General features: G+C 38.2%; 1 protein-coding gene across 2 annotated transcripts in view; it reads left to right on the top strand.

The window, feature by feature from the left end:
- The first annotated feature begins 8,022 nt into the window (after window positions 1-8,022).
- The window catches only part of LOC113063349 (protein jagged-2-like), a 45,265-nt gene continuing 36,164 nt past the window's right edge, over window positions 8,023-17,123 (top strand). Inside the window, exons 1-2 of one of the 2 annotated variants that reach the window (XM_026233663.1) lie at window positions 8,023-8,266; window positions 8,714-9,034. In XM_026233663.1, coding sequence (XP_026089448.1) covers window positions 8,198-8,266; window positions 8,714-9,034 — 390 coding nt within the window. In that variant the 5' untranslated portion in view covers window positions 8,023-8,197. The remainder of the gene's footprint in view (window positions 8,267-8,713; window positions 9,035-17,123) is intronic. The other variant, XM_026233662.1, reaches the window with a different exon arrangement.

Here is a 17,123-nt window from a genome sequence, read left to right as displayed (position 1 = left end):
CTCAATTATGAATTTATAAATCACAATTATGATTTTTCCCCCCTAAGGATTGCAAGATAAAAAGTTGCAGTTACTTTTTTTTATCTTGTTGGGGAAACAGGTTTATGTAATAAAAAGTTAGTTAGCGTAATGTAATGTTTGCAGGTAATGAGAAACCCTACCATACACCACACAAGCCCATCACAACATGATGTTTCCACTATGTCACTACTGATGAAATAGTTATGAGCTCCTCTAGTAAATGGCTCCCAAATTCGTCCAGAGTTTTGCCAAGCACTTTCATATGTAACCCAACACATGGACCTCTTAGAGCTTTTCCATTGTGCTTTAGCGTGAGAGGCCATCTGTGCAGCTGGCTATGGTGCCTGCTCCCTTTCTCAGAACACTCCCAGGTGTGACCGGCCCTTTGAAGAGCAGGGAGCATTGTGCCCACCTCTGGAGTTATGACTGGCAAACAAAGAGCAGGAGGAGACACAATATGATTCCAACACACTGTCCATCTGTATGCTAATGAGAAATGGTGTGCACACAGGGGCAGTGATACAGGATATGGCTGCCCACACCGTGTCCTGAGAGGCTTCTGACTTGGAAATGGTGGTCACCAAACATGGTGTGGCCAACAGGTCTCAAATTTTTGCTTTGTTTTTGTGGTTCGGTTTCTGAATGAGAAATTGTAGCAGATCCCTGTGAAGGAATCTCATGGATGATGGTGTCAAAATACTCTTAAAGGGATAGTTCACCCCAAAAATAAAAAAATTCCCTATGATTTACTCACCCTCAAGCCATGCTAGGTGTAAATGACTTTCTACTTTCAGACAAATACAATCTTAGATATATTTAAAAATCCATATTTAAAAATTTATAAACCGTAACCTCTAGCTTCCGCTTACTGAGAGAAGGTGTTCCAGCGGATGATGTAGGATGTAGGTGAAGCGTAAGCTCCGGTGAGATGTGACGAATGCAGAAGCACAGATGAGAAAGCAAAACAAAGCACTGTTGAATTAGAAGTACAAAATGGGCATTTGTAAAGAAAAATGTTGGAAGATTTCTATACAAGACAAGAGGAGACTAGTCTCATGTAGCACTTCAGGCTGAAGGTCTGGAATCTATGGCAGCTTTCATTGGCCAAGGCCCGCCCATAAGGCCATTTGACCGACATGTCAAACAACCAATCACAGTTAGTTTCATCCATCCATCATCACGTTTCGAGGCGTGGAAATTTTGCCATGAACACAGGCCGGTGTGTAAAACTCTGACATATTTTAAAGATTGTATTTCACATACTTTTGAAAATCTAGCATTTATTTGATCCTGATAAGCACTCATTGTCACAGTTGTAAACACTAGGCTTTCTTCTTTCTTGAGGGGGTTTGGAACCGGAATCTTTGTTTCCAGTCGGAACGTTAAAGAACGTGACAAACACTTCTTGCGAAAATCCTGTAGAATTCAGCCAATCTGCTGAGGACTTCACTCCTGAAGCTTTTCCTTTTTTGTGTGCCATATGCATCAGACGTTCAGCCAACGGTCCATGGGCATTATGTCTGAGGCTTAGACTAAGAGGAGACAAACTTGGGTCTCACAAGACTAGCATGTTCTCACCGGAGATTAGGCTACACCTATGTCCTGCATCATCTGCTGGAACGCCACTCTCTAGTGAACGCATGTAATACAGTAAGCAGAAGCTAGAGATTAGGGTCTATAAAGTTGAAAATATGTATAGTTGTCTAACACAGACTTCTAACACAAAAGTCCTTTATTAACACCCCAGAGCCTTGAGGAGCACTCTTTATGATGGATGGATGAACTTTAATGGACATTAAAATCTCAACGCCTATTCACTGCTATTATAAAACTTTGAAGAGCCGGGAAATTTTTTTAAAGGTATGTTTATGGGTTCTTTATGCCTTTAATGTGAGAGGACAGTGGAGAGCTGACAGGAAAGTGTTGGGTGGAGAAAGGGATCGACATAGGATCTCAACGAGGAATTGAACTCATGTCGCCATGAGCACAGTTGCACTATATTTTGACACACTAACCACAAGTCTATCGGCACCAATGATCCAGGGCATTTTTAATATAAGCGATTGCATTCATCTGAAAAAAATAACGTCATATGTTACGTGGAGTATAATCAATCTCCATTTTTGGGTGAACTATCCCTTTAAGCAGTTCCCTTCATCTTTTAATGAATAATAATAATAATAATAATAATAATAATAAATGCTGCTCGTTCTTTTCATAAAATAGTCCTGAAAAATATTACAGTGCAGCACAACTGTTTTCAACCTTAATAATAAAAATAAATGTCTCTTGAGCTTCTCTCTCTTTCTCATATATATATATATATATGTGTGTGTGTGTGTGTGTGTGTGTGTGTGTGTGTGTGTGTGTGTGTGTGTGTGTGTGTGTGTGTGTGTGTGTGTGTGTGTGTATACATATATCAAATTAAAGTCATTACGGACCAAAATATGCTTCTGAAAAATACAGTTGTTGTTTTTAGGAACTGAAGCTCCGGTGAGATGTATTATGCCTTTAGGCCAAGTATTCTGCTGTAGATAAAATATAAAACTATTTTATAACATTACTATTAATAATTAATCATTTTAATCAAAGAAAACAATTGTGTTCAAATAAATGGAGACTTGATGAGCAAGAGACTGAGAGAAACAAAACATTTTGTTTATTATATGTTTAGAAAAATATGTTTTTTCCCAATTAAAATAGTCCAAGCATCTTAATAATAAATATAAATAGATAAATATATAAATTCTATAGCCTCTAATGCATCTAATTATCTTTATGTCATTTTTATGCAGTCATGTCCTGGTAACTGTGCTGTAGTTTATGAAGGGGTCACTCTTCACTGTATTTCTCATAGGAATGATGCATGTTTCGATACAGAGTGTACGGTAAGCAGATGCTTATCGTAGATGCTGTAGATATTTATGAGGCTTCACTGACTACATTGTCCTACTGATCTGTCTCCTCCAAAGTGTGCTTCTTTCTCTCTCTGTCTTTTTCTTCGGCGATAGGCAAGAAATGAGTTTTGATTCCACAGTCTTCACTGTGTACTCTTAGACTCAGTGAACCCTCTTTGAACCAGTGGACGGATGTGGAGCTTGGAACGGAGCAGAATAAAAAACAAGCAAACAGCGGGATCACCATTCAGACTATGTTGTAGGATATCCTGGATGAGTGCATGTTGCTGCTGTTTTGGGGCAGCCGAGGCATGTAGAGTTTGATATGCTCAGGTCTCATGACATTTAGAAGCCAGTGTGTGATGTCATAAACAGGACGGACATCCTGGACATTTCTAGCCCAAATATAACCACTTCGCATATGGAAAAAATGTCCTTATGAAGTGGAAGTTGATACTGCGTTTTAGAACATAATAAGACAACCATGAGCTTCAGGTGTGATTATTACAGCATAATAGTCTCATAAATCTATGGATTAGGATTCATAAATAGCACACCTGGAATATATAGTAGATAAAAATGAATAGAGGCAAGTAGTAAATATGAGTTGAGAATGGGACATTCAAATACTTGAGATGGGGGATGTGGATGACAAACTGATATGTGCCCCCCTTTAATTAATTGGACAACAAAAGAATCCTCTGTGCAGATGTATTATGTCTTTAATGACACAAATAGCACAGGCATGTCCCTGCATTCTACCCTCTTCAGAGACCCAGATGAAACGAGGGTGAAGAGTCTCTTGATTACACACAACTCATCAACATGCTCAAGTGAGCTCTAATTATATATTGTTAGCATAATTTATCATCAATTGCTGCTGCTCCTCATTAAACATGTCCAGGGTGAATTCAAAATTGTTTTGAAACAAATGTGCAGCTACATTATGCACATTGTTATGTACAAATTACATTAGAATATTACTGAAGTAAATTATCTATCTATCTATCAAGGCTGCTGTGAACCTGTGAGTTCTCTTGGTACAGATTGTCATGGTTGATTGGGCCCATTGTATAAGGTCTAATTGTAAAGATTATTGAGCAGCACAATCTGCACCTGCTCCAAAGGAGTGAATCAGTCGGGGATGTGTCAGGTCATTCTCAAGGGCAGACACAAGAAGCTTACACACTGCAACTTGTCATGCTTCTTCTCTTTACATTAAATCCGCCCATTATTCTGGATAACTTATTTGTTCCTACACCGTGAGACATATCTGAAGCATTGTTTTTACATTTAAACTTAATTTCAATTTGAGCACTGAATAGTGTATCAAATTCCCATTTCCTAATATGTAATTATTATATATTTTTTTTTTATTTCACATAATTTGTAAGCACACACTGACTAAAGATGAGCTCTGCCTGTCCTAAGATGTATTCCTTGTTTAGCTTACAAGGCTAGAGGAAGTAATGTTTCCAGGGAGATAAGACGACTAAGCAGGGATCAGTGATCAGGGTGTGGGGAGTCTCAGCTCTGTCAGGTGTCGGATGCCCTCATGTTATGCACTACTGCAAATATGCATACCACTTTTACCATTCAAGAGGTCACAGAGTGCTTGACAGGGATCTGACCCCTGATAATAGACATTATTTTACAATTTGCTTTTTACCGTTCCCATTAGTACGTACAATAACATTGGGATTCTGAAGATGAATGTTACCAATAGCAAATGAGGAAAAAAATACTTAAAATATATCTTTTATGTCTTCAAGAATTAGGCTTTGGTGTCCAACAGCTTACTAGAACTGTTTTTGGAACGTGAAGTGTGAGATTCCATTGAGAACAATTGATGCCATTTCCTTATTCTTCTGTTTGCTCTTTTGAAGTTATGGGAGGTTAAGTAGATTATTTCAGATTTTTAAAGCCACATATAATTGATATTTTTTCCCCTTGATACCTTTCTGCTGTAACGCCTCATTGAAGCCCATCTGTTATAATGAAAACACATTTGTTATTTTGGACATGGGCTACTGACCATTTACTGACAGCCTCTTGAAGGGTGTCACACCTCCACTAATGACATTAGTTAATGCCCCCCCCCAAAGGTCAAGCAAATGGAAGGCATAATCTGATTTTTTTTTTCCTTAAAGGTAATGTACTGTAATAATTAGAGGTATAACTTTTAATTTAACTTAAAATATCAAAGTATTTGGGCGTCTATAAAACTGCTTTGGAAATGCATTCAGATTCAAATGTGCACATAATAATCTGGTGACTGGATCTCATGTACAATTAAATCCTCATGAACAAATTGTAATTCAGTTACTGAGTATTTTGCAGTTACTTTAAAGATTTATATGGGGAAATAATTTTACTGATAACAAAAATAGCAATATGTGTTTTTTTTTTTCTTCATCAGATCTCCTAGAAATATTCTTCTAATAATGCCTTTATTCGGAAATGAATGGTGGACACTTGTTTTGCCATGCTTCATGAGTCCAATATGTTAACTTCAAACTAAAGGAGAAATAAAACTGGTAGCTGGAGGGGGCACTGATATATATTATGAAGATCATTTGTGAAAAAAGACAGGAAGTTCTGTGTAACTTGATACAAAGGACCCAGTGTCTAGCAGCCATTAAATCTGTGTGATTTTCCTATCAATAATATCTCACCTCTGGGAAATCTCCTTATATCACATTTAATTTCCTGTACTTGCTTTACAGTAAAATTGTAAGCCTATCGCTATGGAAACAAGCTTCAGTAATAAGGTCATGCATCAAATATAGGGATGAGAATTGAGCACAGCAATTCAAAAAGAAAATGGATCCCACAATTGATTTATAACCTGCCAGCATGTACAAATGTTGCTATTTGATTCCCTGTTTTTTTTCTGCATGGCTGAATCATGCTGTCACTTTAACATATGGTTTTGTCTTATCAGAATTGCAACAAGGGATTCATTATTTCCTAATATCCCAGTCCCAGCTGCTTCTTAGGAGGAAATGAACAACTAACAATTGTAAAAGCCATTAAAGTGGGCCAAGGCCATGACTGGAGATAGAAGGGAATCAATGCATTGGCCATCGGTTTATATGTGAGCCCTCAAAGGAAAAGCCATGAAATATGGATGAGGGAAGCCACCAAGACACGCCTACCAGCACCAGCATCTCTGTCCGGCTGTCCAGCCGTCCCTTCCCCCTCCGTCTCCACCACAAATCTGCTATTACTCACCCATACCTTCTTCCTCTTCCTCTTCCTTCAGGCTCCCCCAGCCCACCCTTTTGTGCCCAGTTATGACAGTGTGTGAAATATTCCAGCTGAAGTGAGTTTGCTGTTTAAGTAATCATTGCATTTATCTCTGGTATGCCTAGATATGGCATTGAGAGGGCATTGGGTGGCGTAAGAAAACCAAAGCATGTTCGGGCACACTGCCTGTCTGCATAACTTCAAGTGCTCACAAAAGCATGCAGCCTGCCTATTAATACAAATCAGGATCTGACATATTTTAAAATGACGGAGGAGCTCAGTACTGCTCATTTGTATGACTCCTTTATCTGACACACAAAATGCAGGTCTCTCAGCCTTTAATAATGAGACATGATATAAATCAGGTGTGATAAATAAGGTAGACAAGCAAAATGTGGAGTGTTAAGGTATTATCAATGACCAAGTGGCCTATCAGCCTTGCCAAGCTGGTGTTCAGTGGTCGGCATGCAGATCTCCTGGTTTTACTTGCTGAAAAGTGACCAGAACTCCTCTACAACCAGCCCACAAACCATCTTATGCTGGTTTATTATGTTTTTAGGCTTGCTTTGAAAAGTACTTTTACTCACCCTTGGGCCATCGAAAATGTAGGTCATTTTTTTCTCCATTGGAACAGATTTGAAATAATAGCATTTCATTACTTGATCACCAATGGATCATCTGCAGTGAATGGGTGCCTTCAGAAAGAGATTCCAAATGTATCACTGGAGGAAGCATTATTATAGATTATGAACTCGTATTTTAGCCAGAAGCTATGTTTTAAAGTTTGGATTTGGATTTCTTTCTTACAAGCATACCGGATCTTCACTTCCAAAGATGTTAAATGTTGGACTTGAGTTATGTGAATTGTGGATTAGTGTGATGTTTTATATGAGATGTTTGGACTCTCATTCTCATTCTCATTTTTGAGCAAGTAATGAAATGCTAAATTTCATCAAAATTATAATTTGAAGAAACTCATCCAGTCTTGGATGGCCTGAGGGAGAGGGTGCAGCAAATTTTCATTTTTGGGTGAACTATTCCTTTAAGATGTTTTATACTTGTTTCTTTCCATCAAGGATAATTGAGAACCACCTTAGGTACTAAGGTTATTAGACTTTTAGATTATACATTTCCCCCCCATAAATAATCTAAATTTAAATGTTTTTTTTTTTTTTTTTTTTTTTTTTATGTCTGTTTTCTTTCCTTTTGGGATCTCTTTTTCAGGTTGATGTACAGTAGAGGGCGCTCTCACCTGTGTCAAATCACACAGGCTGAGCACGCATCAGGACAGGAGCGAGGATATACAGGTTTCCTGAGGCTCGGACTACTTTACGTGGATTTGTGTTTTTTACATTATATTTTCAAATGTGAATTTCAATAAAATGTTAAAATACTTCGTTGACTTGATCACCAGTACACACAATACTACTAAAGAAATAATAAAATAAAGTGTCTGCATTGCTAATAAAAATATAATGACAATTTTAAAGGAAATATAATCAAACATTAAGTTAATATAGTATTATGTCAATTTAGAATACATGTTTCCAGCCAACGGGATCATGTTTTAACGCTTAAAATTCTAAACTTTGTTACATTTGCTGTGTGTTTGGCGCTGAATGTATTCAGAAACCATTCAAACAATAATATACAAATTCTTTAATTTTACTGTTACAAAAATGTCAGAATTATTGATGGAAAAAGAACATGCGTTGTGAAACAGTAGTGAAATAGACAGCGTGAGTTTTTGACAATGCTCCGCCCTCGAGTGGCTATTGGCCAGACGAATCAGCAGGCGGCTTTGTGATTGGCTCAACCAGCAGTCAATCACGCGAGATCTCCTCCAGGCGTGTGGTAGCTGTGAAACATATCATCTGTCGTGAAGCCATCAGACGAGGGAGAGATCAGCACAGACCATCACCGCGCAAACACACCACGCTTGTGATTTTTTTGTATGTCAGAAACGGAGGATCCTGTCGCCGGTCAACGGCCGTTTCCCATCTAATATTCATAACCCATAAATCAGCGGCATGAGGAATTGTATCAGGATTAGGAATTGGCTCCCAGTCGCGTGCCTGCTGTTAACGATATGGACGAAGGTGAGAGCGCTGATTGTTTCCAGTATTGCAGATAGATTTAATTGCCATAGCAGTAATCAGCAGACAAAAGTTGATGGGTGTGGGCTGGAGATTTCAATGGATTTTGCTCAAAGTAATCGATATTTGAATTACGCAGCACATGTGAACATGCAATTGGAAATGTCAGATGTAATGCATGTTAACTTGCACTCCGATAAAATGAAGGGTGGATCAGTTAGAGGATCTTTTAAAATCGCTGTTTCCAGCCTCTGTAACGTTACGCACTAACAGGTTAGCAAAATTGTAGACTGATTCTCTGGAGACTTGAATGCACAAGCTCGCGCCACGCATTCCCTCAAATAATATGACCGTAGTTTTGCAAACACGACCTGCATTTCAATAATAAAACACCAGCATTATGGCTTCTGATTATTTATTTAATTTTTTTTATTCATATGTTATTTTTAGGTGTCCCAATCCTCTGGCTATTTTGAGTTGCAGCTGATTGCTGTAGAGAATGTAAACGGTGAGTTGTCGGACGGGGACTGTTGCGACGGCACGCGGAACTCTAAAGACCAGCGCTGCGCACGGGACGAGTGCGATACATACTTTAAAGTGTGTCTGAAGGAGTACCAGTCTGAAGTCATCACCAATGGGCCGTGCACCTTTGGCTCTGGATCTACTGACGTTCTCGGTGGAAATATAATTTCTTTTAAGACTGCAAAGAACAACCCCAGCAAAACGAGCGATGTTGGAAAGATCATCATTCCCTTTCACTTCGCCTGGCCGGTAAGTGCGCGTCTTTGCCTTAACTATAATAATAATAATAATAATAATAATGCGCCGCGGTGAGCTGTCACTACTCGGAAGTTGAGTGCACTATATTGTTAAAGTGATGACAGGGTCTCTTTTTTTAATCTTGGGCGTTTAAGGCTGCTGTGCCCTTACGATTTTTCTGTGAAAAAAAAAGTTATTTGTTATAATGGTTAAGAACAGTTATCTTTCATTCACTTTGCTGTGCGTGTTTAATACTAGGGTGCATTTAAGGTGACACGCATCTCTTAAAGAGATAGTTCACTCAAATCAAAATTCTGTCTTGTACTCATCCTCATCATGTTGTTTCCAATCTGTATGACTATTTTCTTCATTAGAGCACAAAAGGAGATGTTAGACAGCATGACAGTCCCCATTCACTTGCATCGTATGGAACATGATTCAGTGTAAGTGAACGGGGACTGAGTCTGTTATTCTGCCTAACAGAAGAAAGTCAGTCACACAGGTTTAAAAAAACGAGACAATATTACGCGGGGTTGAGTCTTAAAACGTAGTGAGCTGCCTACCTAGATAGCCTATCATCTTCAGCTCACTAGGTTCTGACGCCGCTTCTGCATTGGTTTCATTTGGCTTTTCTTTGCGAGTGATGCGAATCTTTATCAAAGATTCACTTAATGGCTTATTCAAATATATATATTTTTTAACTTAAACATTTTAAAAAAAAAATCCTTAAAAATGTTTTAGGGTAAACTGATGTCATCCCAAATGCTCAGTGACAAATACATCTGTACAGTGCTAATACATTCACTTGGAATTATCTTCAATATTGTGAGAAGGTTGTAGTGGCTAATATTGCACTTTTATTGTAGTGACAACCATAACTAGTAACTGTGGGATTTTAGTGGAAAGTATAGTTTCTATGGCAATGTGTTGTAAGGGTGGCCTTGTACTACTTGTCTCTCTCTCTTGTGTTGATATGTGAAAAACTTATCAAGTGTCTCTCCAGACACGCAGGCACATTACTGCTGCCGATATCAGGTAGCAAATCACTGCAATGTTTTATGCGGTTCAGTGTCACACCTGCAAACAACAACAGCAACAACAACAGCAACAAAAGAGGTGTTTTGTAGTATTGACTGTCTGCTTTGGACGACAGCCCAGTTAGGCACACATTCACCTGGCAGACCCCTAAACTAGCCCTCCCATAGGCATGAAAAACTACCCCCCCCCCCCCACAACACAAACACCTAACCGTTTAAGTTAATCTGTAACATGCTATCACACTGACCCTTTCAGAGCCGCCTTTGATGCTACACCTGCTTCTCTTCTGACCACCGATGGAAATTTCACCTTATATGTCCCTGTATAACTCCGAGCACATGTTGTGTGGTTGTACATCCGTCTCTAAAGGCTGTGATTGAGTTTGAATTTCGAGTGCTGAGTGTTTGCAGTTTCTTAGTGTCCCATGGACGCTAATGAAATTGCCAGAGGAATGTGTTCATGAGTGCCTCTGCATCCGGACATCTGTTTGATGTGCTTGGTGTAACCTCATCTAGGGTGCATTGTGTAAAGATGTCTAGCACCTAGGGCTGGGCGATATATAAAAAAAAAAATGATATCTCGATATTGTCAAAATGTTTACGATATTCAATATGTATCTCGATATGTTTGCATTTGCATTTAAATAATAAAAAAACATGATTTTCTTTCGCCCATAAAAAAACACAAAAAAACAATTTAGATTAAACAGCTTATTTAAGCAGTAAAAAAATCTAGACCAAGAGATCACTTACTGCTTTTTATTAAATGAATACATGTAGGCCTATATGTAACTGAAGCAGTGCAAATTAAGTACAGAAAGTGCATTCTGTCAACTTTTTAGTGGATGCAATTCACAATTTATACTATGCAACTGGGATAAGTATTTTACTTTGAAAATTTTAACAAGTTTTTAAGCTAAGAACACAAGTCTGTCAACTGTCTGCAGTTTTAAGAGAAGCTCTGTGGCATGAAACTATGTTCCTACTGACATTAAAAACCCTCTTAGATGGGGAGCTAGTTGCTGAAGCACATAGCTATTTCTTATATATAAATATATATAAATGAATACCAAAGACTTTTGCATTCTCTCTGTCTATATTATGGAAACTGTTAAACATATCAGTGAAATTCCCTAATAGTAATTCCAATTGGCCATAGCCTATGTTTCTCTATTCAAACATCAGTGGTCGAGTAAGTGCATTTATTTTGCGATCACAAATGCATACAATACAGTTGAGATCTCACGACAGAACACAGACCGGCTGAACGACGCTTTCATTAGATCGCTCAATTCCAGCTTGTTAGTGTTTTCAGATTATCGTCGGCGGCTCTTCCTCAATGAGGAGTGAGCACGTGCGCATGGTTGCCAGATTGCTTAAAATAAACAAACACCGGGCAGAAAATGTATCCTTGTAACAGCAGAGCTCTGATTCTGAGATTTAAACTCTTGTTATCTGGCAACCGCTATCATTAAGCTCTCATAGTAGAGTGGCGTAGAGCAGTCAGCAGTTACAGGTTCCTTTTCTGGACATTTGGCGCGTTCTTTTGGGAAAGTATGTTTGAATTTGAAATATTCGATATTCCCGATATATATTCAAATTTTACATCGTCGTCAAAATTATTCCGATACTATCGCTAATATTCGATATATCGCCCAGCTCTACTAGCACCTCACCCATAGGAGGGGCAGTTTGTTTTCTTATATCTCTGTTTTTTTTCGGTATGGTAGTATTGCTTATTAGTATTAAAACAGATTTCCCTATTTTGATTTGATAAAAGCTTACAATTTGATTTGCTTCCTTTTGCTACTGAATGTGGAATTCAAGTACATTTTAAAAAGCATATTTTTGTGTGTGTGTGTGTGTGATATATAGCAATGTTTTGTTGTAACAATGCGGGAGCATACATGCTTTTAATACTTTCAGTATTTCATTTTTGTAAAAAAGTACACGTAACTCATAGACTACTCAGAAAGAGTAGAAAGACTTTGTGAATGATTCATTACAAGAATCCACTCAAAAGAGTCATTTGGTTGCAGTCTTTGTTTTGATTCACTAAAAAGAATTAGTTAATGAGTCATTTGTTTGTAAATCAGACAACACTGTTCACCCTGTGTTTTAAGTGCATGCAACCTGTGAGGAATGTGTTTTTGCCATTATTTTGTTGTATAAAGCCTTTTTATAATGTCAAATATAATTTGGACTACAAACTATGGTAAACTATGTTTTTTTTTGTTTTGTTTTGGGGATGTAGATTCAGTTGCAGGAATGCAGAAAACACTTGCAAGTTAAGATTGATCTTGTGTTTTTAAGAAGTGCATATAAAGCCCTACTTGGGTGCATTTATCAGTCAGTCTGACTTTTTTATTAAATTTGTTTATTTAACGCAGATGTTGAGCCAGTATTTTAGTAAGATCTTCACTTGTTAGTTCTAGTCCCTTGCAGTTGTGTAACACAGAGTTAAGTTTCAGTTTTAGTGGATGTGTAACTCCAGCGTGAGAGATTGAGAGACTGTAAAGAGCCTCTCTGGTGGCACCGTGAATGTTGACGACAGAGACGGCAGCTGTATCAGTCTGTCAGAGTGGAGGACCACTATGCTTCAAGGCTAAACGCCAGCGTCAGCCACACTTGATTGGGAGCTTGCTGGGCAGTTGCTAGGAGACTGTTACATGGGTAAACAATTATCTGTTGCCCTCCGAGTTCCCTTCCCCCTTAACTGGTCTTTCAGTGGAGCCACTCGTTCTCATCTCACCTGGGAAAGAAGTGCTAGAGCCTCACAACTGATTACACTATTGACTGTGTAATTAGCCAGTCACAGCTGGCTGTGTCTCCGGTCAACAAAAAGCAGTAATTGTCCAGTTCACCATCAGAGCAGGTGGCAGCTGATTGGGACTGATTATAGATCGCTGCTCCCCAAAAGGCCTCAAAATGTCCTAGTAAGCATTGTCCATCTTTTGTTGTTGCTTTTTGTCTTTCATGGGGGATGACCGGAAGCCATGGGTGGGACAGTGTCACATCTGCACATGCTGCATTTTAAGAAGTGTACCAGAGTCATTAAAAAAAAAAACGAACAAAAGTTGCAAACCGGATATGTAGACGTGTTTTAGGAAGCATTTAAGTAAAATTAGTTATAGCGTTCAAAAACGACTAGGAAAAAGTGTGACCGAATAGAAACAACACTTCTTGTTAATTTACTATAGTAAAACTTGACACAGTGTTTTAAAAAAACTGTTTGTTGCAGGACACTTAAAAAAAAAAAAAAAAGGCACAAAAATCTACGAAATTGGCAAAGACATCTCTCTTAGTGTCACTTTAAAAGTTTGAATTTAGACACAGCTTTTACCAGAGGATTTTATAGTTGCAAACTAACAACTAGCTATTAGGATGCTAATTAAGAGTCCAAACAATCTCCCTTTTATATAATTAATTGCTAATTAACATTGTTTTTAAAAATATAAAAAGCACTGCAACGCTTTACAAAAAGGTTCTGTTCAATAACATTAGTGTGATCTATAGCAAGAACAATAAACAAAACATGAATCTAGTTACCGTAATACATTTTTATAACCTATGTGTGTTAATCTTTATCTAGATTAATAAATGCCATTAAAACCGTTGTTCCTCTTTAGCTTGTGATTCCTAAAGCATTGAATGGAATCTTATGAGGACGTCATGAGGACGCCGCTCAAGATCTCAACATACTCTAAAAGCAACGACATGCTTTCTTGGGTTCATGCTTTCATGTTACCAGTAAGTGGGTTTTCAATTCAAGTATTTTAGTCATTAATCGATTAAGAGCATTTTGGCAGAGGCCCTTCTAAATAGACTGTGTTCATGGGTTTAAAGAGTCCAATATGTGGGAGTGATGGAGTAGGAATAATAATTTTTCTGAAATCCCGGTTCCCCTGTAAAGTTGCTATTTCACAATTAAACATGGTCAAAACTAGGCGGGAAAACTGTCCGTGTTTTCAAAATGCAACAGACAACCTCTCTTAACCCGCATTGTAACATAAAAGGTTGCTTCAGAAAGTCACCTCAGGAACATCACCTCTTAATTGGTCCGGTCTCTCTGCTGCTAAAAATACCTCTACCATGACTCTTGCATTCAGGAGAGGGAAAATGCAGTCGTTGCCTTCGTTTACTGAGAGGACATGGGTACAAAGAGCCTTGCTCTGCCCCAGGTCACAAGAAAGAAAATGTTTATTGTGGTGGCAGAACAAAAAGCTATTACAGGGTCAGGAAGGGAGAAAGAGAGAGAGAGAGTCTCACATCCAGCTAGAGATTCTTGGAATTGTGTCACAGGTGAACTAATCATCCAATAACTGACTAGTATACTAGTGAGGAATTAGTGCAATAAGATTCCATTCAATGCTTTAGGAATCACAAGCTAAAGAGGAACAACGGTTTTAATGGCATTTATTAATCTAGATAAAGATTAACACACATAGGTTATAAAAATGTATTACGGTAACTAGATTCATGTTTTGTTTATTGTTCTTGCTATAGATCACACTAATGTTATTGAACAGAACCTTTTTGTAAAGCGTTGCAGTGCTTTTTATATTTTTAAAAACAATGTTAATTAGCAATTAATTATATAAAAGGGAGATTGTTTGGACTCTTCGTGAAGCGTGTGAGCCAGGCACTTCCTACTCCATCACTCCCACATATTGGACTCTTTAAACCCATGAACACAGTCTATTTAGAAGGGCCTCTGCCAAAATGCTCTTAATCGATTAATGACTAAAATACTTGAATTGAAAACCCACTTACTGGTAACATGAAAGCATGAACCCAAGAAAGCATGTCGTTGCTTTTAGAGTATGTTGAGATCTTGAGCGGCGTCCTCATGAAGAGTGCAAGATAAACAGGTTCCCAACAGAAGAACTTCCATTAGGTTGAATGCACTGATTCACCAGTGGTGGACTTGATTGTATTAGGCAGAGCAATTATAATGGACTTTCTGTCTCCCCTGAGAAGGGTCATAGAAAACATGAGGTCCTTTCAGTTGAGAAGAAGTGGGAGTTAGAGAGCTTAACCCTGATGTCCCTTCCCAATAACACTGGAAGCTAGAGTGTGTGTGTGTGTGTGTGTGTGTGTGTGTGTGTGTGAGGGGGAGAGAGAGCGGTTTCTATTGTTAGCCCCTGGTGCTCAATTAATTGTTTTCAACTACCCATGATGCTCTACCTCCCTGGTACTGGGTTTCTCCTTTGCTTCAGCACAATTTCACAAATGATAGCGTGAATGATGATTTTTTTTTTTTTTTTTTTTCAGATGTATGAATATGTTGAGGGGGATCCTGATTGTTTTTGCTGTGTTGGTGTACATGGATGTGGTGCGTGTGTGACGGTGTCTGACTAATGCATGTGCACCTTCCTGAGTGAGCTAGTGCGCTAATGAATTGTGAGCAGGTGTGCTGCAGTGATTAAAATGCATTACCATGCAGCAAGTTTAATTCCCGCTTGACCTCTGACCTTGTTTAGAATGAAATGATAATGATTTTAATGGAGTTGTAGCCCATGTGGTCGTAACATCACTGGAGAGACCAGCACTCTGCTATCTTGCTATACCGCATTTAGGGCTTTTCAGCAAACAGTGGAGCTACTTAGCAATGGCTTTGCCATATAAACTAGATGCTGAAACTAAAGTAAACGGTAGTGCTGTAACTGGACAAGACCAACAGGGAGACAACTGGCTTGTCAGATGGTTTGATGAGCGAGCAGTCTATGGTGTCAAATGGCCGCCACACTGTAGTAACTGAGGGGCTGCTTGCCAAATGGATGGTTGCCCATGAGCAGTTTATGGAATATTGTCATTCTGTATTGGGGTTAAAACACCAATGTAGGAGCAGGTACCTGGTGGAAGAGTTTCAAAGATGTGGTTGACGTGTGCAAATAAATTTTTTGGTAGCCTACTTTAGATTAGTAAGGCGGGACTAATGTGTAATGCACGCTTTGGAAGGATTTAGAGCTGTGAGAATTGATCCAGGCCGGCGTCTTTGGGAGATCTGTGAGCTGTGCCCACTGGGATATGGCAGCTTCCAACCTCACAGCCTGTTTCTGTTGCTGCCAAGCAGCCATGCTAGTCTCAGTTTCTACAAATGCTGCAGTTAAACCTTCTCTGAAATTGAGAAGATCTGAACGATCACTGGTGACTGATTTGTAATTTGTCATTTTTGTATCAATATACTATACTATACTATATCATATTATACAATACTATTTTTACAGCCAAGTATATTATAGAGTATATTGTAATTCCAGTCCCCAAGTATTTTAATCCAGTATTTTAAGTTGAATATTATCCGGTTGAATAGCTTGATTTCTAAAAAAAATAATAATAATTAGGGCCGGGACTCGATTAAAAAAATTAATCTAATTAATTAGAGGCTTTGTAATTAATTAATCGAAATGAATTGCATTTTAATCGCATATAAATATTTGACCTGAGAACAGTGAGAAGTAATTTTTTTTCACATGGATTTATAGTATACCACTGAATAATGACTGAATACATAAGCAACAAAATATTGTTTATTTTTGTTCAACCAAGTCTAGCAGACCAGTGCAATTTTTGCCAGGTAGTGTAGCAATAGCATATTTAGAAACAATTTAGAAATAGTACATTTCAGAAATTCAGGAAGCTTATAGGTGCTGGAACCTTCTGTAAAGTGTTTTTTTAAGTAAAACCCAATACTGTCAATTACATTCAGAACATTGGAAACCCTGACTATTAGAAAACATCTCTCTGTTGCTTCAGAGGCCATAACATACTAAGTCCAACTCTCAATAACCTTGGTCAAAACAATAAAGGGTTCAACATAAACTGTTGCACCAACAAAATAATATATAGTTCAACATAAAGTGTAAAGTCCACGCTAGCTGCTATATGTTTTGCGTTGAGGTGATACTTGAGGCTCGATGTGCTGCGGTGAAATGCGAAGCGAACGCTAGTTGGTGCTAAAGAAAAATAAATAAAATAAAGATTTTTCTAATTATTATACAGCTACCGTATGTTTTGATGACTTAGAAAGTAAGTTTGATTGTGATTTAACGTGATTTGTG

The sequence above is a fragment of the Carassius auratus genome, chromosome 45, assembly GCF_003368295.1.
Source record: "Carassius auratus strain Wakin chromosome 45, ASM336829v1, whole genome shotgun sequence".
Taxonomy (NCBI): domain Eukaryota; kingdom Metazoa; phylum Chordata; class Actinopteri; order Cypriniformes; family Cyprinidae; genus Carassius; species Carassius auratus.
Note: the sequence above shows the minus strand (reverse complement) of the source record. Positions and strands in the feature narration are given on the sequence as shown.